We start from the raw sequence: 25,107 nt of genomic DNA on the forward strand, positions 1-25,107 counted from the left end.
GGCAGTCCAAGAGAGCTTTAATTAGGTTTCAGAGTTAGACATCGTCAACAAGGTTTAGTCAGGCTAAGGAGGAGGTAGGGATTGGGGATTTTTCTCTAGTTTCTCATGTTAACAGATAGGAATGGACCCAAATAATCAAATCAAATTTTAATGAATGGCATGCATGGCTCATGCACATTGATAAAGCCTTGCATGAGTTTATATCCTCCTGCTTACAATATCTGATTAATCACCCAACATGATTTTGTAGTATGTAAAACAACCTTCACCTTTTTAACATTCAGGCGACACTAACATTATATTTAAGTGTTGACATGGCTGATTGTACACACATCATAGAGGTAAAGAGTTTCACGGTGAAAGAAAAAAAGACAGTGTGTGTAATGAATCGTAATTTGGCGATCTCTCTCATGTCTTCTCCTAATTGAATGTTATCAAATATTCCGGACAAGCGTGAGTGTCATGGAAAATGACAAACATTTGAATGTGGTTGAGATGATCGACAACACTGTCATACTGCAAAGAGGAGGAGGGTTTTGTTGGAGGCACGATCATGCCCCGAGTTCCCGTGGTAAAATCTCCCGTCAGAACACGACACAGGTACACACACTTCTGCCCTTGAGCATCCGGCTTAGAATAAGTATCCTGGGCAGAATAATTTGCATTGACAGCAAAATATGTGCCATTGCCAAAGTGGGCAGCTGAAAATGGGAGAAAAAGTGAGTTGTTGATTTGGGTGAATTGGGTCGCAAACGAAACACCCTGTTTTAGTTAGACCCTGCCCGCTATCAAAATGTACAAGAGAGAGTGTAGGGGCGAGGATATATGCTGTTCAAGCTTACGCTAGACTATTGATAGAAATCAATCCATCTATCCGTGTCACTTCTATGTAATCTACTAAAATCACTTTTCATCTAAAATATTTTTTTAAGAGTGTGCTTTTCCTTTGACATTGGGGAGTGTTAGCATAACTTCATACATAGCATGTTGCCATAACTATTGTCTCAGAAACAAGAAGCTAGTGTGGTGCTTGCAATAAAATGGTCAAGTCTTATCTCACCGTTCTTTCCTGCGTAACTCCTGTTGAAACCGTTTCGGTTGATATCTTGGATAGTGGTTGAGCAGGCTCCATGGAAGAGGCGCCTCTCGTTTTTCTTGTGACCGTTTCTTGCTTCCATATCAGCCTTTTTAAGTTGAAGACTCTTCCACAAAAAGGGATTCTGAATCCTTTCAATCTGATGGTTGAAAACACATTATATAATGTATTGTGTTGTATTGTTTTTAATAGCTTTATTGTTCTCAATCTGGAAATTAATTAATTGACGGTAGGTACTAGGTAGGAGTTAAACATTATTAACTTGGAAAAATCGCGACCCTTCAGGTAAAGTCTATCCTTCACCAATTCAATGTACCTTAATAACATTTCGTTGGACTGTGGCCTTGAAGAGTTGTAGTACTTCATCATATTCCGGAGTTTCGGGCAGGACGGTGAAACTTTGACATGAAGTGCCGCTTGGCATTGTTTCCCAGTGCTTTGGCAAGTTTACAACATCTTGATCTGTAATGTTACAATCATTCATTAATTTGGATATGCATTCAATCTCAGAATCAAAATTATACATTTTTAATTCATATCATTGCTCTAGCCTCCATTTTACCAACCATTAATTACTCACAGGTCATTGAATAGCTAGAAAAACGTACCTTTCAGCAAGTCATGGCGTCTGATATCAATGCTGTTGCCTTGGTTGTCGGTGGCCGTTCCATTTTGCACATCAACCTTGTGCACTCGGCCCTGGATGTCAACATCTATATGAGGCTGCTGGTTGTGGTGAGCTTGCTCAAGCAGGAATTTGGAGGGGTCGTCAAAGTTCTGGAATTGAATCCCCTGAAGCTGGTACTGCCAGTCAACGGTTTCTAGAATCTTCTTGATCTCTTCTTCATCTCTGACTTTCTTCAAAATCTCCTGTATTTCATTGTTGGCCTTATACATGTATTTTGTGAGCCCCTCTATGTTGATACAGGCATCGTTAGGTTCAATCTGCACACTAACGTTCATGGTATTCTGAATGTCCATAATGCGCTGGATATCTGAATCGGATAAACTGAGAATTGCTCTGTCTTTAATGGAGTTATTGGTATGCTCCTTGGATATCAGATCCTTGATCCATGTTTTCGCTTTGTTTACTTCAGCCTGTGAACTACCACATATGTGGAAGTGGGCCGGCTCAATTTTGCGATCTTGAGAGGAAAAGTCATAATGTTTTTGTGGCTTGGCTTCCCTTCCTCCACCTAAAAATGCTGAGATGCCGCCTAAACCATGAAATAAAAACAAAACTGTCAAAATGCTTTAACTTGAAAACTGTTCATGCACCAACCTCACCATTTCAATTCTTTGTATATGCAAATGTACTTTACCAGAAAATAATTCTCATGCAGATTTATGACAAAATTTAGCTGTTGACAATGATCTTGCAAATATTCAAACATTCTCTATTGAAAGTAAGATACACCATAAATATCTTACTCTAAAATAACACAAATCCACCTAGAAACTCCTCCTGGACCAATCATCATATACTTTAGAACAAGGGTCAGCAGTTCTTTTAATGTCCTATGGCAATAATAAATAAAAATGCATGGTTTTCCAATGCTGATTGTTATCGCATATTTTACACATTTGAATATAGGATATGCTAATTTGACTGTATCTTTCCCCCTCTTTCAGTTCAGTGGTTGTATATTTTATTAATGAATTATTCATAAACAAACTATCCAAACATGAGGAATTACACATTATCTCAGGCCACAAATGAGACTGAAATGGGAGTATTTGGTACCAAGAAGAACCGTCAAAGTTTTAAATATTGTACTTTGTGCGAGGGTGAATTGGGTAAATAGTGGCGGTAATTTTAGTGTTGGCAGCGGCAACACTAGGTTGAGCTCCAACACTCCCTCCAAAGGGAATGAATGACACCGCAGACGCTGAGCTCTGAGCTCTCTCTTCTCATTTTATTTGAAAATAATGATATTATGATAAGAACATCCAGGACGCTCTACTGTCCATGAATAGGAGGGAGATGTGGAGGGGTGCACACATACACCAGACCGGCACTGCAGGAAAATAACCTCTGCTATGATCACAGAATCCACGCGTTCGTACGATAGGAAGTGTGTGGAATTTAGGCAAAACACAGTGACGGCAATTAGCTGTCTATTAAAGTATGCTACTGTTGCGGTGTGCGAGCAAGGTCTCGGGAGAACAACAAGTTGTGTCATTCTCCTGAAACCTTGCTCCCATATCCACAACAGAGTAGAGAGCAAACAAAAACACTCTAAAGACCTTAACTGTTCAGAACTGGCTCTCACAGGAAAGGGAAGCAGCATAGAACCAGATGGAGTTGGTAAAGTGAAGACCCCACTATTTCAGACGCATTTCCAGGAAAAGATTATTATAATTGAGTCAATACAGTAATAATAATGACCATGTTCCACTGCTTTGGCATGGTGAACCCCTCTTCAAGGAAATAACTGCCCCCCCTGGCCTCCACGAAAAATTGCCCAAAAGGGTTTAAATGGGCAACTGCAGTAAAGGATTATCAGACATTATGCTCACACAAAATACTTATTCATATACCTGTATTTGGAGTACGTACCAGCCTTGACACATGTGCCATAGGTTGAAGACCCCTGCTTCAAAGCATACTTATTAAGTTGCTTACCTCTCAATTTTCCAAATAGCGAAATGTTGTGCTTGTCCGAGCCTGCTTTCTTCTCCATTCTACTGATGAAGTCCTTCATCATGGCCTGTTGGAATATGATGATGCGAACCTCCTTCAGGCTACCCGGAGCACTCTGTGACACCATGTCCACCACTGCATCTAACATGGCATCGGCCACCTTCCCTGCCTGGGCATTACCTTTACCTTAAAAATGAGACACAATATTAGTTATTTTGCCATCAGAATTAACCCAAGCATTTAAAATTGATTGGTGTTGGCATGGTCATGGAATAAATCCTGGAATGAGATATGATATAAGTAGTAGTAGTAATAATTATTAGTAATAGACTACTTAGAGTGGAACATACTACTACATAGTAATCAGACTCAACAACCTCAACAATATTTTTATTTATTACCTACAACTGGTCTCTAAGCACCAAATGACAAGTTCCATCTCACCTGTACCCAGAGCAGGAAAAGAGATAGAAGTGTATTGTTTTCGTTCAACCAATACAAGAGCATCTTTCATTGTATCTTTGATATCCTGGGGGTTGCTGCGTCCGGCCAAGTGGAGTATCTTTTTACACATCAGGTTTCCTGGCGTAGTCAATATCATTCCTGTGTTGGGCTGTCCACCTATTCATATAATATAATTTAAATATTTAGCATTAATGTACAGAAGAAAAATTATCTGCAGTGATCATTGTGTTTTGACTGTGTTTTAACTTCACCTCAAAACATTTCAAAAGTTTATCTGTTAAAATGGGTATGAAACCAAAATTTGTGTGTTTATTAATGAAACTTTAGAAAGAAAGATATAGGGACAAAGATTGACACCCGACCCGCACCCGAAGGAAAATTAGACACATTAGATGGACGCCGGGGAATTACACTATGTGGTGTTTGGCGTGGTGTTTTAGATTGCTGTGCAAAAAAACCACATCATCCACTGTTGACGGTTTATGTTGACTCCTCCGCACCTGAATAACATATCCAGCACCGGAAAAGACTCGCTCGCAATCGCAAAACCTGCGTCCGACCCGCATCCGCGTCCGACACAGTACAATATTTTTCACCCGTTTCATCCAAATTGTGCGGGTCACCGGTCGGGTACCAGAACCCGGTCAGGACTTCATGTGCCATAAAGGGGTTTTCACACAGGAGGCGTTTGACGTGCATGCTGCATTCTCAATGGAGAGGCGAGCAGACAGAGATGAGGCGCAGCGTCCTGTCAAGCGGCACAACCCGTGAAACTGTCATGGATTGTGCTTATCGAACGCATGCGCGCACACGTGGAAACAGTTGGTATAGATGAGACTCACAATAAAATGTGACACTGAATTTGAAACCGCACATTGTAATTTCTGCATCTATTATCAAAATATTTGTTAGTAATACAGGGATAAAATGAGAAAATCACATTGGCATGTTGATTTACGGTGTGTGGCCCAAGAGTTTCTGATTGTCCCGCTAGATTTTTCAGTTAGGGGCCACAGTGCTCCTTAAAAGTTAGTCTGGAGCCCTATACCCTAGAAAGCACAGACGAAATGAGGGAAAGCGCGTTCATGCAGAGAGGGGGTGCGATTTCAGACGGGGATTCCATTTTCGGCGTGACACCGACAACTTTAAATACTAACATCAGTGTTCAGTCAACAATAGTGATTGATTATTGAACACTGCAGGATCAGCGCATAAGAATACGCAGTGGACCGTGACAGAGGTAGAGCGTTCCTTTGTGTAGCCCTATCTGCTATGTTTCTCGTGGATAAGCATGCACAGTTTCGCACATGCGTGATATGCGACCCATGCGACCCGCCCATGTTTAAGAGGTACTTTTTGCGATGGAAAAACGACGTGCCTGGAACCAAACCAAGGCGTGCCGAGTTGACCTGGTACTGTCGGCGGAAAAGCGGCATTAGTCTATTCATTTATTAAAGTGCAAACTTATGTCCGTAAATAAAGTATGAAAAGAATAATAATAATATCGCAAAGCATTTTTTCGTCTCAACAACATAATTTCTTCACGTTTTAATATTGCGATATTTCGTGGCACGAAATATCGTCACAACCCTAGTTAGCAGTTACGTCGCTTACGCAGATCAAATACAGGATCAATGTGTTTCAACTACATTTTCCAATAGTTCCATAACTTTATACTACTGAAATAAAGTTTTGACATATATCTTACTGCTATTATAGCAGGACTGTCGCACCTGTTATTCAAGTTAATCATGTTTGCATGTGCCAAGCAGCCTGCAGCTCACACACAGACACAGCACACGCAAACGCATACATGCACCGCAAGCATGCACACACACCGCATACAAAAACTGCACACACACGCATAAACATACAGAGAAGCGCACACACACAGACACACACGCAAGCGCACACACCTTACGTGTGACAAAGGCACACTCAACACACTCTCCGAGCTAAGATGTTAGGTTTTAAACATAACAGCTTCGCTATCGACACAAGCGAAGGTTAGAACACACACGCACGCGCACACACCGCAGCGACACTCGCACAGGTAAGACATTATGTTTTTAAACAAAACTGCTCCGCCATCGACACACACGCCCAGGTAAGAACACATACGCACACACCGCAGCGACACACTTGCCCAGGTAAGACGTTTTGTTTTTAAACATAACGGCTCCACCGTCGACAAACTCTCCCAGGTAATATGTTCTGTCTATAGACTGTAGAAATAGCGGTAAAAGAAGTAAAGAGACAAATTCTAACCTCGACAAGCAACGGCGGGTCGTTCATTTTGTCATCTAAAAAAACGTTAAATTCAAACATCGCACCGACGCATATCAACACATAAGTCACGTGATCTTAAAGAGACAGTGACCCTATAACACAACGAAAACATGTCAATAACACAGTTTGGTGAATTATGTCTGTAGAGTCCACCACAAGACTACACTTTGTTGCGCAAATGTAATATTACACTCCTCCTTGAGCCTCCCGAAATAGAGGTTGAGTGTGCGCAACGCATGCGCGAAAAATCTAGTATTGCTAATAACAGGGGCGTTTCTAGGAGATTTAAAGGACTTTGCCAGTTTGTTAATACCCCAGAGGCCTGTTTCAGGTAGCTGGTTTAACATACTCTGAGTTTAATCCTGCGCTCTGAGTTGGTTGACTCAGAGTTCAGGGTTGAAAAGCAACTCTGGGTTTTCGGTTTCAGAACAGGTGATCAGCGTTGGGTTAATCAACTCTGAGTATGTTCACTCTGGGTTGAGGGCGTGCCTGTTGACTATAAAGAGCCATCATCAATGGATCTCTGATAACATGATCAAACATGGACCAAAAGCGTAGATCCACTTACTTTTCCCCCATGGAATTGGAAATTCTAATGAACGTGTATGCCGAGCAGTTACCCATTTTAACAAAAAAAAGCAATACCGCCGCGGCAGCGAGAGCGCGAGAGAGAGTAAAATAAATTAGTAAAATAAAATAAAATAAGAGGAAAGTTTAATATCTTCCACTTATTCAATATGTAAATTGTGTGTGTGTGTGTGTGTGTGTCAATTTACGCAACCCCGAGTTGCCCCACGAGGACTTGGCAGCAAATGAAGTACAAAAATATAGTTTAAACAGGTAAACTAATGTTTAATTTAAATCAAATCAATTGTGCTGTTTTGCCTGCTCTACCTAATTTAACAGCTATGTTCAACATGTATTATATATTTGTATACTATATTTAAGCAGTAAATGTAAGTAGTACATTTCCCAGCCACCCCAACACTGCCAATATTTAATAGGATTTAGATATATTAGAAGGCTACACCTAGGCAAAATGCATTATATATATATATATTTCTTCAAAATAGCGCTTACTGAATATTAGGGTAACATTTTCCTCCATGTTAGCAAATCGAAAAAATGCAGAGGCCCGGCAGACTGGAGGGGTCCACCACCTGCAGCCCTCACAGAGGCTGAGGAGATGGCCCTCAGCCAACAGAGTATGCGTCCTGTGGCTGAGGGCATCCCTGGGGGGAGCTCCTCTGATCCCCCCCACCCCCCAGGATAGAAGTGCCTTTACAGTATAAGAGGTTGGTTATTCAAAATAATTAAATATGTACACGCAACCCAGCGCGTTGCAAATTAGATGGGGCAATATTCTGGCTCAAGTAATGATTGCACTGTCTAATCATCTTCTTCCAGTTACTGATGGCGTCATCGCCCTACTTGAACCAGATGCCCTCACCAACCTCCATGCAATTGTAACAATTCAAAAGATGCAAAAGGATGCTTTGGAGATCCACATTTTGGAACATAAGTTAAAGGTGTTTTTTTTTTTTGTGCTTTCAGGAAATAAAATAATCCTCATAATAAGTAGATTGTCTTTATTAGAACACGGGCTGTGGTGGGACAAGTTATTTTGTTGAACAGTTTACTCAAAGGGTTTTACTTCAGTGAACAATGCAGACGATTATGCTGAGCATGTGCATGTAGAGAAGAACAGCATCTGGTTAAAAGCAGTACCAGGGTCTTTTCTGCCTTGCATTCTTAAAATGAGTTTCTTGACTTGCAGTAGTTATAGGTCCGTGGTTAGTCAGCTACTCTGATCATGGGAAAGCCACAACGTTGAAGTGACTGTAGTACAGAGCGGGTGGGATGCACGGGGCGGATCATTCTGCACATGCGTTAATTGCGATAAGAAATAAAAAATTAAACTTAAAGCATGCCCCCGGTGCGTTTGACAGTTAACATGGGGGCTGAGAAGGTGGTCTAAATAAATGAACGATAGCGCTCGTGAAGAAAATTATCAGGAAAATAAAGTATATCCAACCGGGGTCTTAATAATCGTTCCTCACGGAGATTCCTTCTGAGGATCGCAGCCTCTACGTCCACAGGCTCTCGTAGAAAAGGACATGCCATTTCTAACACTTCCTTCTGTCGGAGAGCTGCCTTCAGCCTTATAAACAACAAACTCAGAGTAGGTCTAACCACCTCCCGAGCAGGTTAGGTCCACGGCGTATGTTGCCGCAGCAACTAACTCTCGGTTGCGCTGAACCTGCTACCTGAAACGGAAAACCCAGAGTTTCCACTAACTCAGAGCGAACAAACTCGGGGTTGCCTCAAAACCAGCTACCTGAAACAGGGCTCAGGTGAATTATGACATGGTTTATGTCAAGATGTAAATAAGCCAAGATTTTTGTTCAACTCACCTCCTCTGACATTGGGCAGCTGACCATCAATGACATCCATAATATCCAAAACGAGTGTTTAGCAGCTACCATAGGTAGTCATTACTCACCAAACCAGGTAAGTGCATAGGAACCATAGGTAGCTTCTGCCAATATTTCCCAAAACAAACAAACACAAGCTTTGGTCCTGTGTGTACACGCCACTGTGCATGCTCACAGACTTAGAGACTGAAGCGAGCAGTTTGAATTATGCGTGAAGATATTGCCTACGTTATAGGCAGTGATAATTCTGAATACAAAGCAAAACTTCAATAGGATGCAAGGATAAGTGTATGAGGGTTTGTTTGCTGTAATGATTTGAAAGCTCGGGATTCAGCGTTCAGAATAACCGCACTGACTATAACTCAGTCACTACAGTTGCACAGAATTCTTCTTGCCCGCTTCAGTCTCTTAGTTCCTGCGCATGGGCAGTGACGTGTAAACACTGAATCTGATCTTTTGGGTCGTTTATGGGCACTATTGGAGGAACCTGGCCAGGGCAGTTCTTATGTGTTTCCCTAGGATGAATAAAACAAAGATACAGCTATGGGAGCTTCTAAACATTTGTTTGGAATAATGGCTTCTGCACCGCGAGAGGAGGTGAGTTGAACAATAATCACGGCTGATTAACATCTCACAGGGACATTGTCAAGAATAAAACTGCAGATTAAACAACCCAGCCTAATCTTTTACAGTCGTGACACCACCATTTTTTAAATTAACAAACTATCTTGCTTTGATATAAACTCTGGCACGACATTACATTGAAAGTTATAATTTTGTCAATCGATTCTCAATTGTTTTTTGAAGTACAAATTTACCCTGCAGATAAATTAGGTTAATGTCATATAATTTAGTGGTTTGGTGTTAAAAGTATTAAAATTGAGTAGAAGCAGTCAATTTCACAACTGCTATCACATGTATTGACATTCTACAATACTGGACCAGAGAAAAACATTCACATTACTTTATTTGAATATGAAATGTTCTTTCACTGACACACACAAAAACAGAATCTACCGATACAGTTCATGCAATCTAGCGCGAGGACAGGGTAGGTTAAAGTGCTCTCTCTCTCTCTCTCTCTCTCTCTCTCTCTCTCTCTCTCTCTCTCTCTCTCTCTCTCTCTCTCTCTCTCTCTCAATCACAAATAAGGCGGACAGCCAGGCCTAATGAAGCCAGTGGCTTATATCATTCAGTGGGAGCATATTATAGTATCAAAACAAATATGACAATAAAATAATGCAATAATTAAACTACCAATTTGATCTACTGACATACAAATGTGTATTGATATTATTTTCAATGGTTGCCAACATTTTAAGGCCTTAGATAAAACCCGGACTTGGAGGGTGGACTTGTGAACATGGCCAAGTATAGCATTGCTATCGTTCAAGTATTTATGACCTGTGCAGTGAAGCAATGAATGAAGTCACTTCCGTGATTTCTTGTTATTAAATTGTTATCATGTGTTGTAGCTCTTTTAATAGTGGAGAGACAATTTATAGCGGGTCGGGTGCGGAATGTAATTCGCTCTACTGTCAGAACACGGGTCGGATGCGGTATTGCGGGTACGGGTTTGCAAAATAAGACCCGTGCAGGACTCTGGCGCACTAGCCGCAGGTCGGAAGAGCGAATCAATAATTTGCAAATTGTTCAAACACACGTAGCAGGTTGTGAAATCTTTCTCCTTCTCAGACTCAGGACGTTTACGCTCGCTCGATATATAATCTCTAGGATCCTCTCCCTCCACATATTACCCAATAACAGTGGTCATTCCCTATCCTTCTCACACTGGTCTGCTACAGATTCAGGATTCGGTGAAGCTCCCCTTCCCTGTTTAACGTGTACAAATGAAGAAATAAAAAAGGGCAAATTTACTGGTCGCACATGTGCGACCAGACGTAAAATTCAGTTGCAAAGTCTCACATTTTGGTCGCAAAATGCGACCATTTGGTCGCAGTCTGGAGCCCTGGGGTAACATCATGCATACATCTATGACTTGTAAACTATTACGTATTTTTGTGCCCTTCGTAGTTCATTGTCGTGAATGGGATATCTTACGTTGTGGGTTGCCTATAAATTGTAACATCGCTTGCCGTGACAAGTTGCTCATCTTGTGATGATATGATAATAAACACTGCTATAAACTATAAACCCTCTTTTCGTCAGAAGAAATCGTACATATCGCTTTCTGTGACAACTGTCTCATCTTGGGGGGATATGATATAGGCAAGCAGCAGCCTGTTTACGTCCCACAAAACTACCGGTTCAGCCCTCATGGAACCTTGACGGAGGTGAGACTAAAAAACGACCAGGTATCAGATTGGGTGGCCCGGTCGAGGCGAGTCGAGGCGGGTTGACATGGTAACTGTCGATGGAAAAGCGGCATAAGAAAAACCTTTTGTTTATTGACACTTGTGGCCAGATGATTTGCCTATACCATATTACTATAACAAATCTTGTTTACAATTTCATAATAAATTGAAATATAGGGCAAATGGCATTGTTCTGCATATTTTGTGTCTTTAAAATAAACAGCAATATCTTTTCAGTCATACATTTGCTTCAATCAAGTTTTGTTCAAAATATCGTTATAATATTGAATCGTGAACCCAATATTGTGTATCGTATTGAATCGTGAGCTGAGTGAATCATCACGCCCCACTCCTCAGATTTTAAGGTGAAACCTAAAACATCTAAAAAATATATTCAAAGGCTTGGCCTGTGAATTTGAATGGTCCTTACCTAGTTTATTGCATTCATTTTCTACAGTTGGACCAGCTGCGTCCAGAATTGCCTTGGACACTCCTGGGTGATGAGAAAGACACAAGATATTAAAAGATACCAATCTCCATCCATTTTTATGTCTGTATAACTACATGTTATACATGAGGAATTGTTAATCATTGTAATAAGATTAAGTATATTATTTTACTCAAGCATTCCTCCTGACACTGCGTATTATTTACCTGACTTGAGGGTGAATGATTCGTTGGAAGAGTTGACGATGACATCAGTTTTCTCCTTGGTGATGTCCCCCGACACAACCTGTACTCTAACATGTCCGATTGTAATCTCATGCCGCCCCGAAGCTAAGGTGACTTTGGAGAAGAGACCTTGTGACACAAAACAATCACTATGAACGAGATAAACAATCTTGAGCAGGTTAAAATGCACATGCAGAGAAAACACCTCGATCTAACAAATAAGACACAGTAGCCGCGTTTACATGGACACATCTGTTCCGCATAGATTTCTATGCGGAACAGAAAATGATCATGTATACGCCTCATTCGGAATACAATTATCTGTTCGACATAGATTCTATGCCGAATAGAAGTGGTGGTGTAGTCCGTTTTAATCGCCATGTATACACTAATTCCGAATAGATTGGGGTTTAACTTAGAGCAGCCGCAGTAGTTCGCCATTGGTCCACTGAGCTCCGTCGGTACTTTTAAGCACACCGAACTTCACTGCTGTCAAGGAAAGTGGATTTATTGCCTGATTCACGTCTTTGTTATCACTCCGTAAAAGTAGTCCGGTAAGCGTGTCTGGTTGCTTAGCGACGGGACATGGGTGTTTATTAATGACGTGTCCGCGCGTGTCCGAAATAACTGTAAATGAGTAGGCTACTACTAGTACTTTTGCAGGCTGAACGTTAAAATACTTCTTAACTTAGAGAGATGGCATCTGCAGTAGTGCGCAATTGGACCTTCGAGGATTCCTGGTCACTAAATTCCCGTAAGACCACTCTCTCCCACCAGTCTTGGCTGCGGACTCGCATCCAAATTCCTCTTGTTTGTGGCGGAGCTTAGGGTAAATATAAAGATCTGACGAGAAATGTACGTTGCTGCGCTGTCCTGCTCCTTCTTAATTGAAGGAGCAGGCAGAGAAAAGCTCTCTCCTGCTGTGCTTTCATTAAAAACAAATTTAAAATCCCCGATAGTGATAAGACATCCATTATGTCGCCGCCGGTCCAGAGATGTGTCAGGTGTGCGCGAGAGACATAACGGACACTTTTTTTTACTGCCATGTATAGAGTACATTCGGAACACATTTTAGGAACAGATCTATGCCGCATAGAAATCTATGCGGATCAGATGTGCCATGTAAACGCGGCTAGTGAGACTTGAAATGAGAAGATGAGCTGTTAAAAATAGTTAACTAAACGAGAGACGTGAATTGAGTCTTGGTATTATGATGACAATACAAAATGACATTACTTGACTTAGACTTGGTAGGAGCTGGAACATTTGTTGTTGTCGGGAGCTGTTTGTTGAATGCATCTGTGAAAACCTGCAGGTTAACACAAAAGGTTCTGCCATCAATGACTCATCATGACATTCCAAAAGCAAATCAACTCAAATATATTGCGTAGCATAGGCTTACCACTATTTTTTAAATCCTGATTCACATGTGTTAATGTAAATATTTTTGTACCTGGATGGTCTCTTGGTCTTTCGGATAGAGGACAATGACCACCGTCTTCAAGCACCGTGGCTGTTTGTAAAACTTTGCGACTTCCTCCATCATTACAGATGCTGCACGGTCTTTGGGGTAGCCCAGGTTTCCAGTTCCAATGGCAGGGAAGGATATGGAGGTAAGACCATGTTTCTCTGCCTTGTTCAAGCAGTCTGCAACAATCCCTCTCACTATCTGTAGGATATACCACAGATGACTTTTCACTTCTCAATCAATTATCCAAAAGAAAGTGGGGTTCACGCTATAAAATCTGTAAATAAATATGAATCACCACTGTTCAATGAGTTACCTTGAGAGCGTTGCCCTGCTTGTCCCAAGCAGGGACTACAGCATGAAAAACGAAGTTGCTTTTCAGTTTGCAACCGTCCGTAACGATAACATCACCAATGTCTCCTGTTTTACTCTGTTCATTGACCAAATACTGAAGTTTTGGTCCAGCTGCACTGAGAATAGCTTTGGAAACGGCTCCATTTCCCAGATCAAGCTCTGTTCCCACAACACTCACAACCACCTGGGTCTGAAAATATGAAAACAGAATGTTATCTATTCAAGGTTTCCTAGTATGTTTACTTCATTGTCTCAATTGTACTTATATATAAATACTTGAATGAATTGGCTTTTTCTATTAATATATGAAATAAATAATTACCTTAGCATCTTCAATATTCCCTAATTGTATCCTCATTCCTACATCGGTCCCCAGTGGTTTGGAAGAGTTGTTATTTTGTTTGTCAGGAACACTCTGTCGAGAACCAATTCTTCCTTGGTTTCCAAACTTGTCTCTCACAGCTTTCTCAAAAGCTTGAACTGCATGGTCATCCAAGCTCACAAAATGGATCTGCTTCAGGGGGTTTTGACCAAAGTGGTCCTCACAATGTTCCTTCATCACTTTGATGATGGTGTCGGCACACAGGTCTATTGGGAACCCCATGTTGGCACTGATGGCAGAGATGGCCAGAGATTGACAGCCACTCATCTCAGCAAGTTCTAGACTTCCTTTAACAGCTCTTTTCAGCTGCCCCACTGTCCTCTGGTGGTTAGATGGATCATACTGGGGCCCCACCACGTGGATTACTTTTTTGCATTGGAGCCGACCCCCTGCACCAGTAATTACACTGTCTCCTGGCTTCAGCTCCCCTCCCTGGATTTGGATTTTATCACATTCCTCCTGCAAGCAAGAGCCAGCGGCAGCCACAAATGCTCCTCCAATACCTCCATGAAGTTTCAAGCTCTTATTCGAATTGATTACCACGGCATCTACTGGGTAGCTACATAGATCAGCTTTACTAACAACTATATCAATGCCGTCCGGTGTTTGAAGATTGTGTATGGGCCTGGAGCGTAGCAGGTCATTTTGTCCACTAGCCTCCACCAACTGGACTAAGCAACCGGTTTCCTTCTTTAATGTAGAAACATACATATCTTTTTCTTCTTGAAAAAATTCCTTTGCCCCAGGCTGGGGGAGTTGATATTCCTCAAAGCAAACTTTAGAGATCATGGAAACTAGGATGCTTTTACAATTCATGACATCTTCTCTAGGACCTCTGAAGTTAACAGCCTCCTTCTCAAAAGAAATTTCCACTTTGTCCTTAACTTTTTCAAACCAGGTATTGTTTTGAGTTGTAATATAACTGACAATAGTGTCAGACTTGACCCTATGAGTTTCAAAAACTTGGGAATACTTGTGGAGGTGCTCCTTAATTTCTTTGAAAGCTGGTATTACACTATCCTTGTAGCCAACTACTGTTACTCTCTCTAATTGATGATTACTGGATGTTGTAATAACAATCTTTTTCGAGGTTGTATTGTTGCCTTCTTCCAAACATTTGACGAGGTTTTGCCACTCCGGCTTCTTCAATACATAACTATCACTAGTATCAATGTACTTAGAGGTCAGCACTTGTTTCAGTTGATCTTCAGCCTTTCTCAGAACGTTGTCTGAAACAGCAATGATGCTCAGGCTTGTAGCATCTTTCTCAACTGCTGCATGAATTCCATTAGATGTGAAGACAATTTTTGTCAGCTCTTCCTCATCGTTATCCTTCAAAAACTGGAAAAGGGCGTTGTCCAACTCGAGCTTCTGCCGTTTTACCGCCATCACTCTGTTAAAAACTAGATTAACTGCTCTGTTAACCTCCTGTTGAAAACCATTTAAGATCATTTTATCTTGAAATGATATTTCCAGTTCTGGGTAAAAACCTTCCAATTGGTCAACTAGGCCATCTTGACAGAGTAAGTGAAACATTACTTTGGATATCTTAAATTCATGTGTAATACTTGAATTCTCCCTCAGTAACCTTTTCTCAATCCTGGTCAAGAGGTCATTCAATGTGGGCTCTAGTCTGGTCACATCGTCCACAAGGCCGACCACTGACAATGTACCATCAGCTTCCTCAGCGATGATTTCCACGGTCTTGTCTAAAACAATCTCTCTGACCTGCGCTTCACACTCTTCCCATGCTGATAATGGAGGCTGAAGTTTCAGAGTTTTGAACCTGGACAAGACCTGTGTGAAGGCCTGCTCCACTGATTGTTTCCACTGTTTGATGTCTTTGGCTTTAACATCTTTCTGCTCGAGCAGTGCTGGAAGAGGGCTGAAACTCACAGATGAGGGTAGGAGGTCTACCTTGCAGAAGAGTGCTGACAAGTGACCGCAAACCATCTCTGCTGCTTCCTGATTCTGGTGGAGGTACTTCAAGAGCGAGGAATATATGCTTTGAGAGAAGGCAGCGGGTAGTTTTGGTGTGGGTCGGTCTTTGCCATAAAGAGCCGTTCCCAAGGAGTCGTAAAATGGAAAAACTTTGACCCATTTCTTCCCGATGTAATGGTCCTTCTTGATTATCCCTTGAACAGCTAGTGAGGTAAAGACATTATTTTAACTTCACATACACTTGATGATATGAAATAAAGATTCAACTGATTCAACAAATTATATAATTAAATAGACTACCATTATAAAATATGAGTATAGTATCTGCCACTATATATGTAAATATATTTATCTATAAATAGATATTTATATATATATATATAAATATATATATATATGTATGTATTAGGGATGTAACGATATAAGAATACTGAACTTAGATACAATACCATTTAATTTACAGGATTTTAGATACCAATTTCAATACAATGTTTGATTTGTGCACTTAGATGTCACTTTAAAATGAAACAATTTTTTAAACAAAAAAATTATCCCATCCACTAGTGATAAAATTACTGAAATGCTTTTTATCTGAACCTTTGTTTGAATATGTTTTTAAGTTTTCAAATTTCACATTTATATTTGACCATGAGAATTGCAATCCCTGAAGGTATTGCGGTGTGAATGCTGACGCTGAAATGCTCCGCTACACTGCTGAAGCTGAACGTTGAAAAATCATTACACTGAATCTAGGAAATCCGCTGAACATTTTGAATGTAGAATGAAGTCTGTAGAATGAAGTATGAATGAGTTGAAGGGTTTTGAAGTCATACTGCTAACAACTGCTGACACTGAAATGCTCCGCTACACTACTGAAGCTGAACGTTGAAGAATCATTACACTGAATCTACGAAATCTGCTGAACATTTTGAAGGTAGAATGAAGTCTGTAGGATGAAGTATGGATGAGTTGAAGGGTTTTGAATAGGGTTGGGCAATCGTCTACAAGCTTCCATCGTCCGATAGCGCCCCCTAGCGATCGCCGATAGTCGATACTATCGGGGGGGGCAACTTTATAATCATTTTATATTAATTATTATTTATAATAATTTATCACTTTGAAAAAAACGATAACGATGGTCTTCCCCTCACACCAGTGTGAGCCTACGCTGATTTAAGTTTCGATACGTCGGTGCCGGTGTCACACCAAATTTGTACTGGGTGCCAAATTTGTACCGGGTACGTAATCAGTTGTCCGTTGCCAGGCAACGAACAACAGATTACGGAAGGGGTTGTCCGTTGCCAGACAGGTTTCAAAAAACATTCCCGCTCACGTTGCCAAAGACGAAATAACATAATACAGATAACGGATCACTAGATAACACTTGTTTTTACTTTATATTTGTATTGCATTTAAGTGTTTAATCGAATTTAGCTAGTAAACTGAGTGTTTAAAGTGTATCATAGTCTAGCTAGCTTGTGTTAATTTAATTTCCTTAATTTAATTTAAAGAATAGATTATAGGTGATAGATAGATAGATAGATAGATAGATAGATAGATAGATAGATAGATAGATAGATAGATAGATAGATAGATAGATAGATAGATAGATAGGTGAGCAGGCATTTACTAACAAGTAAATGTTTTTTATTATTATTATTCACGTTATCCCCATAACATTTAGCTATTACTGTGTAGGGAAATAGATAAATACAATACAAATATAAAGTTAGGAACGCTAATGAATGTAATTTGTAAAATAAGTGTTATCTGTCTTGTCGCGCTCAATGAACGAGTTCGCAAATGTTCTTGATCCTTACCACGTCATTCGACGTGATCGTCCGTTGCCAGGCAACGGACGACGCGATCGTCTGTTGCAAGGCAGGTTTGGAATGGATTACGTAAGGATGACGGACCCGGTACAAATTTGGTGTGACACCGGCCGCGCTGTCATGATGACACACGCTGATGACACACAGCTCGTAGCTGAGTTTGAAATCGTTCCCTATCACGGATATAGTGCACTATATAGGGGGCTCGCCATTTTGTAGTGTTGTTCGTATTCTCACTGGTTAATTTCATGCACTATATAGTGCACTTAAAATACCCCAAATTTGAGTGTACATATGATGTTCCCTACGTGTTACTCCCGTATATCACAATGCAATGCGGTCATGTTTTTCCGGAGGAGAAGAAAAAGCTGAATAACCGCGAAAACAAATACATTTAATGATGGAGTCTCCGGCTTTCGTTTAGAAATGTCAACAATTTATTTGTGATTTAACATAGAAATTTTAACATTCAAAATTAATAAGAAAAACCTTGTTCACATCTGTCTGCGTCACACAAGTACCCGGCGCATTTACTGACGTAAATTACGTTTAGAAATGTTCAGCGTAGTGTCCGAATTCTCTTTTGTTCGTTCCCTATGTAGTGCACTACATCGTGAACACTATAGGGAATAGTGAGTGAGTGAATAGGGAACGATTTCGAACACAGCTCATGTACCACAGCTGTGACCCGGAAATGGTGCAGCGGGGCGTGATTTCATTTCGCCGTGCGAGCAGACCGGTAGGTTTCGAGCCCCCCCCCTCTCCTCTCGCAGCAGTGAGTTAATACGGCAGGTCAGCGCTATAGTATGTTTTCCACCTGTGCCAGTTAATTTCAATAACAATTTGCGGGGCTTTTTAAGTTGTAAAAATAGCCACCACAGCGCTGTTTTTTGAAAATAAATAAATAAATTAAAATTAAAAATAAATAATTAAAAAAAATGTATCGCCTTTTTATTGGCAACTTGAGTCGATCGACGATGGAATCCATCTATCGTCGATAGTCGATAGAATCGACTATCGGCCCATCCCTAGTTTTGAAGTCTCACCCTTAACGTCAGCGCTAACGTCAGCGCTAACATCGCTGCTAACGTCAACGCTGATGCTAACGTCAGCGTTGCGCTAAGGTCAACTCAAATGACAGCACTGAGGCTTACTTCAACGAAAACGTCAGTGCTAATGGTAACGTCAATGCTAACTTCAGCGCTAATGCTAACTTCAGCGCTAACGTCAGCCCTAACGCTAACGTGAGAGCTAACGTCGACGCAAACGTCAGCGCTAATTCTAACGTCAATGCTAAGTTCTGCGCTAATGCTAACGTCAATGCTAAGTTCTGCGCTAATGCTAACATCAGCGCTAACTCTAACGTCAGCGCTAACGTCAGTGCTAATGCTAACGTCAGCGCTAACAATAATGTAAGCGCTAATGCTAACGTCAATGCTAACTTCAGCGCTAATGCTAACGTCAGCGATGACGTCAACGCTAACGTCACCGTTAATGCTAACGTCACCGTTAACGCTAACGTCACCGTTAACGCTAACGTCACCGTTAACGCTAACGTCACCGTTAACGTCCATTATTGTAGTCCATTGTTGTAGTCCACTATTGTATTCCATTTAGGGCTGGGCGATATGGACCAAAAGTCATATCTCGATATCTTCAAGCAGAATATCGATATAAGCGTAGATTTGATATTACCGCGCGTAGATTTGATATTACTTTTCCTACCGTTCGGAATTGAATAAAGTTTGATGGTTGAATAAGCCGTGGACTAGACACTGCCTCCGCCTCGTATTTGAGAACATTATAATCTATAACATCACGACCAAAAGCTTTGTGCGCCCCAGAAATTTGAATATTATGAACCAACGACTGCGTGGGGGGGGCGTTGCATGTCATGTCCCATGACATTCTATTTTATGTATTCTTTAATATAGGTATTAGTGGGCAACCAGAGTTACAGCCACTCCGAGCCAGTCGCACATTGAGCTTCCCCCAAATGCGCTGTTTTGGTGTCTGTAGCTATAATGCAAATGAGGAGGTGTGGCCCTGAGCAGCTTGCATCCACGGTACCATGCGCTCTGTTTACAGTGGATGTAACGCAATGGCGAGGCGCACACAGCCTTTAGCCGTGTTCTGTAAATATTCTAGAACACACGGGAGGCATGTGGCAGTTCATGTACTTCAGCGAGTCAAAGCCAAAGTTCCCCTCCCCCAATTCCTTCTCAACAATGGCTCAGATAACCCCCACTACAGTCTAGGGCCCGACCGATATTGATTTTTTAGTGCCGATGCCGATTATTTTCAGAGAAAAATAACGATTACGATTTAAATCGGCCGATTAAAAACAAAACAAAAAAAAGCCTATAAAACGTAGTTTTTGATACCTTAAATATACTTTAAACACTTTTGACGAATATGTGAATTGAATGCAGAACCTTTGAGTGTTTTAGAATACATTTACAGTCAAAAATGAGTGTAATGTAAAATGTAAAATAAATAACTAACTCCCAATGACCTGTGCTCGTGAGCAGTAACTAACACGTGCGTGCTGAGCAGTATGGTCTCACCGTTAGAGTCTACAGTATAACAAATTAACATGGCCTGGGACCTAAAGAAAAACAGGCACAACATGCTCAAACAACTCGTCTTTTGTACATTGGTGAGGTGAGCGTGCAGCTGCCTGAGCGAGTGTGCTTTCATGTTGTACGGTAAAATTCAATCTCCTCTCTTTTACTCCAGCTAAAGTTGTTAGTTAGCAAGGCGAGTAGGAGCGCAATCTGCAGGATACTAAGCGCAATAACATTTAAAAAAAACAACGCAATATAGTGCACTTAAAATACCCAATGAATAGTGAACGATTTCGAACACGGCTCATGTTTCGCGATTTCATAAAGTGACGTGAGTAAGTGGAGGGGGGGGGGGGGGGCAGGCAGAGACTGTGTGTGAGCCGGAGGCAGAGCGGGAGAGACATAAGCAGAGTTACGAAATAGCAGGCGGCAGGCGCGGTTCGAAACTGGTGTTATTTGGAACAAATGTGCTGTAATTTCAACGCAAATTAAATTATATCGATATTGACGATATGGTCTCATTTCATATCGCGTTTGAAAAAAATACTGATATATTTTAAATATCGATATATCGCCCAGCCCTAATTCCATTGTTGTAGTCCATGAGGGAGAGACTGTAACAAAAAGGACACTACCCTGTGATGGAAAATCCACATGTTGTATTGTTTTGGTCTATGTATGAATTTAAGTTTTGTTGCTATTCTGTGTAATTTTATATAGGGCCTACGTTCTACTCCTTGTGGGTCATCTAAAGTGTAAACCGTCAAGGGTTGTGTGATGCATTTTTATTGTGAATAAGTGAATAAGAACTCATTGATTCGAACACTCAATGGACTTTTTCCAAGCGTGCCTTTAGTATATGAACTACCACGCACGGAGAACTCCCATCTGAGGCCTCCGATTATTGTAATGTACGCCCGTTTTATTGTTTATTGATGCATGTTGTGATGTATCTTTGTTCGTACTTTTATTACAAATATATATAACAACTAATTGTCTACAGTATTGTGTGCTTTTTGCATCTAAATATCTCATCTGTCTTAGACGCAAACTCTGATAGAGAAGTTGCCACGACAACCCTCCACCACGGTGACTTTAACCATACACCAGAGTGGTGTTGTTCACTGATTGCTCAACAAGCAACAGCTGAGGCAAACGGCTAGAGTGAGAACAACTGAAAACAAATCCGGAATGAAACTAAAACTGTGATTCTGAAGAAAAGTATAAATTATATCGAAATTCTGTTAAAAAAATATTGCAGATACAAATGTGCAGACTTGTTTAATTGTTTGAATGATGGATGAAGTAGGATGAAGTATGAATGAGTTGAAGAGTTTTGAAGGACTACTATTGTAGTCCATTGTTGTAGTCCACTATTGTATTCCATTGTTGTAGTCCATGAGGGAGAGAGAAACTGTGCTCGTTCCCTATTCACTCACTATTCCCTATATATTGTTCATGATATGGTGCACTATATAGGGAACCAACAAATGAGAATACGGACACTACGCTGAACATTTCTAAACGTCATTTGCGTCAGTAAATGTGCCGGGTATTTGTGTGATGTAGACAGATGCGCCCAGATCATGTAAACAAAACAAACCGGGCACTCGCGAGGAAAGCTGGAGGTTGTATTGATGTTGAATGTTACATTTCCTTGATCAAGTTTTTTTTAAATTATTTTAGAATGTTAAATTTTCTATGTTACATCCCGAATAAATTGTTGACATTGCTAAACGAAAGCCGGAGACTCCATCATTAAATGTATTCGTTTTTGCGGTTATTCAGCCTCTTCTTCTCCTCCGAAAACCACGACCGCATTGCATTGTGGTATACGGGAGTAACATGTAGGGAACATTGTATGTACACTCAAATTTTGGGTATTTTAAGTGCACTATATAGTGCATGAAATTAACCAGAGAATTCGAACACCACTACAAAATGGCGAGCACCCTATAGAGTGCACTATATCTGGGATAGGGAACGATTTCGAACACAGCTAGAGACTGTAACAAAAACAACACTACCCTCCACCACGGTGACTTTAACCATACTCCAGAGTGGTGTGTTGTCCACTGATTGCTCAACGAGCAACAGCTGAGGCAAACGGCTAGAGTGAGACCAACTGAAAACGAATCCGGAATGAAACTAAAACTGTGATTCTGAAAAAAGTATGAATGATATCGAAATTCGGTTGAAATATTATTGAAGAGACAAATGTGTAGATGTGGTTAATTGTTTGAACGATGGTAAACGGTTGAAATTTGAACAAGTTATGATGTCTTAAGTTGTTGAAGTTTTGAAGAGGATAAAGCATGAATCTGCGTTTTTTGAATTTTCCAATGGGAATGAATGGGGGGATTTTGGGTGAATAACCTTGAATATCTCGGGAATCATAACTAATATGAATACAGAAAATAATTGCATAATGGTACTAACGGAGCTGAACGTTTTAATGTTTGAATGATGTTTCTATGTTGAAGTATGTTGAAGGAGGCTCAAACGGAAAAAGTGGCGGAATAATAACATTAAATACGTAGCATTTCTAAGATGTGAATGCTTTCAGCATTCACACCAATTAAAGGTGCAGTGTATAGGATATATCATAGTGGCCTCTGACTTCCCATGGATGCCCTGAAGCTACGCTTATCTCCCACTAGTATCTGAGCGGCTGTTCAGGAGCGCAAACATCCAACTTCCGGAGTGACTAGGAGAATCATTTCAACTCTATGCAAATGATTTGGCAATGCCGCGGCAACCTATTCTTGGACCTTACAAACTGGATTTTAATTTCTGCAGTGCTGGTTTCTATCGAACATGGAGGAGAAGCTATCTGTTCACGTCTCCATTTTCCTAGAGCTATAATCAGGCTGCTTTTCTACCAGGTCTAAAACGCAAACACAACGTGATCTTTGTTTTAGTTTGTTGTATTGGGTATGGTGAGAGAAGAATCAGTTCAAATTGTTTTGTGTTTGGGAGCTACGAAATAAGATTAAACTCTGATTCAATTAATTTTGCCATGTACAGAATCTAGACACAAGTCACTGTTTTGGAAATACAATTAGCTAGCTAAATAATAAAGCTTTTTCATAATTTAAAATAAAAATTAAAGATTTGATCATGCTTTCTGGGTTGCCAAGATCTCTCCAACAAACGTGATATTGTGCACAACCGAATGTGTTGTCTAGAAGCGCTGGTTTTATATGCCAGCGGCATATTAATCTTTAGGGTGTAACCTAATATTTTGGTGGGACCAAAAGATTAGGTAACATTTGCATTGTGTCGCTTTACAGCTCAACATGTTGGATGTGCTTGCACTAGTATAATAACACGATGTCACTGATTTGTCAACCACTCTTTTGGCTTTGCCTTATGTTCCCAGACTGTAATGGTGCTTGGGGATCTACCGACTCATCGCTTACTGTTCGCAAATCTCTAGCTTTATGCTCTCTACTGACCAGAAATCAACATTAACCCATGTGTTGGATATTCGTCATTGTTACTTGCTGTTTAGCATGGCAAAGTCCAGCACCTTTAAAATATGACTATGACCTATGACTTCAATCCGTCCTGAATAGTGCATATTTGCTCTCCGAACCTACGTTATTGTGAACGGTATTGTTTTTGGACGGGAATCGTTACACCCCTAATATACATATATCTACGAATGTACTGTATGTATGTGTGTATGTATGCATACATTTTATGCCATAACCCATTGAGGTTTATTCAATTAATTAATTAATTAATTAAATGAAATACCATCAACTACCTTTTGGTAATAAAATAAATACCTGTAGCCATTTTGAATAAGATGACAGCAGACTGTTCCTCTTCATCGGGGGTGACCTGTTCAACTTCCCAACCTCCATTCTCAAAGTACAGCAGGAGGACATCTTCCTTGATGTTTGACACATCCTCAACTTTGACTTGGGATGTGACTTCCAGAGCTCTGACAGCTAATTTATTGTTCAAGAAGATCCTGTTTGTCTTGCAGCTTGTAATGAACTCATTATTTTCTGTTGGAGAATAATAGAGACCAGAGAGTAGACCTCCACATTAGCGCAGAGAAAATGTAAGCAAATATCTAAAACCTTTTTAGATCACACAGAGTAAAGCAAACCTTTTGCACTTGAGAAAGTAACCACAATGGAGCATGTGTCGGAGAGCATCTCCAAACTGAATTCAGGTTGGGTGGTCAGCGGTGACTTGAAGTTCTTGCAGATGTTGAGCACCAACATCTCCATGAACTCCTTGCCCTTGTCCTCGGGAACGTTTTCTAAGACAGCGGAGGTGGAACCCAATGCTGGCTCTTCTGTCTTTTCTTCCCTGCTCACCGCCTCAACCTGGGTCTCCTCCTCCGCTGCACGTCCATCCGGGTTGCTTTGTTCTTTGTTGGAAGTGGTTGTCAACAGCTATGGAGTATAGTAAGACTTAAAAGACTTATCGTATATAAACACAAATAATGTTATCTGTCCAAAGGTATTGGTGCTTTGTATCATGTTTTTGCTTTTGAACTGCTAATGTGCCAAACAATATTTATTTGGTGACATTTGCATCAAAACATCTCTCTTTTCAGATGAGATTTCATGAGCTCAAAGAAAATGACCATAACAGTTCAAAACTTAAAATTAAGGGTTGAATGGT

The 25,107-nt window shown here is 40.6% G+C and overlaps 1 protein-coding gene across 2 annotated transcripts in view; it reads right to left on the minus strand.

Annotated features, from left to right (window-relative positions):
* Positions 1-25,107, minus strand: part of parp14rs1 (poly(ADP-ribose) polymerase family member 14-related sequence 1) — a 26,538-nt gene continuing 1,431 nt past the window's right edge. Inside the window, exons 3-16 of one of the 2 annotated variants that reach the window (XM_030343034.1) lie at positions 24,584-24,872; positions 24,255-24,479; positions 14,061-16,264; positions 13,701-13,928; positions 13,370-13,585; positions 13,153-13,225; positions 11,899-12,045; positions 11,675-11,737; positions 4,185-4,361; positions 3,723-3,926; positions 1,705-2,313; positions 1,413-1,558; positions 1,061-1,235; positions 1-701 (exon numbers count right to left, since the gene is read on the minus strand). In XM_030343034.1, coding sequence (XP_030198894.1) covers positions 421-701; positions 1,061-1,235; positions 1,413-1,558; positions 1,705-2,313; positions 3,723-3,926; positions 4,185-4,361; positions 11,675-11,737; positions 11,899-12,045; positions 13,153-13,225; positions 13,370-13,585; positions 13,701-13,928; positions 14,061-16,264; positions 24,255-24,479; positions 24,584-24,872 — 5,037 coding nt within the window. In that variant the 3' untranslated portion in view covers positions 1-420. Of the gene's footprint in view, positions 702-1,060; positions 1,236-1,412; positions 1,559-1,704; positions 2,314-3,722; positions 3,927-4,184; positions 4,362-11,674; positions 11,738-11,898; positions 12,046-13,152; positions 13,226-13,369; positions 13,586-13,700; positions 13,929-14,060; positions 16,265-24,254; positions 24,480-24,583; positions 24,876-25,107 lie in introns of both variants that reach the window. The other variant, XM_030343033.1, reaches the window with a different exon arrangement.

The sequence above is a fragment of the Gadus morhua genome, chromosome 20 (assembly GCF_902167405.1).
Source record: "Gadus morhua chromosome 20, gadMor3.0, whole genome shotgun sequence".
In the NCBI taxonomy this organism is placed as follows: Eukaryota; Metazoa; Chordata; class Actinopteri; order Gadiformes; family Gadidae; genus Gadus; species Gadus morhua.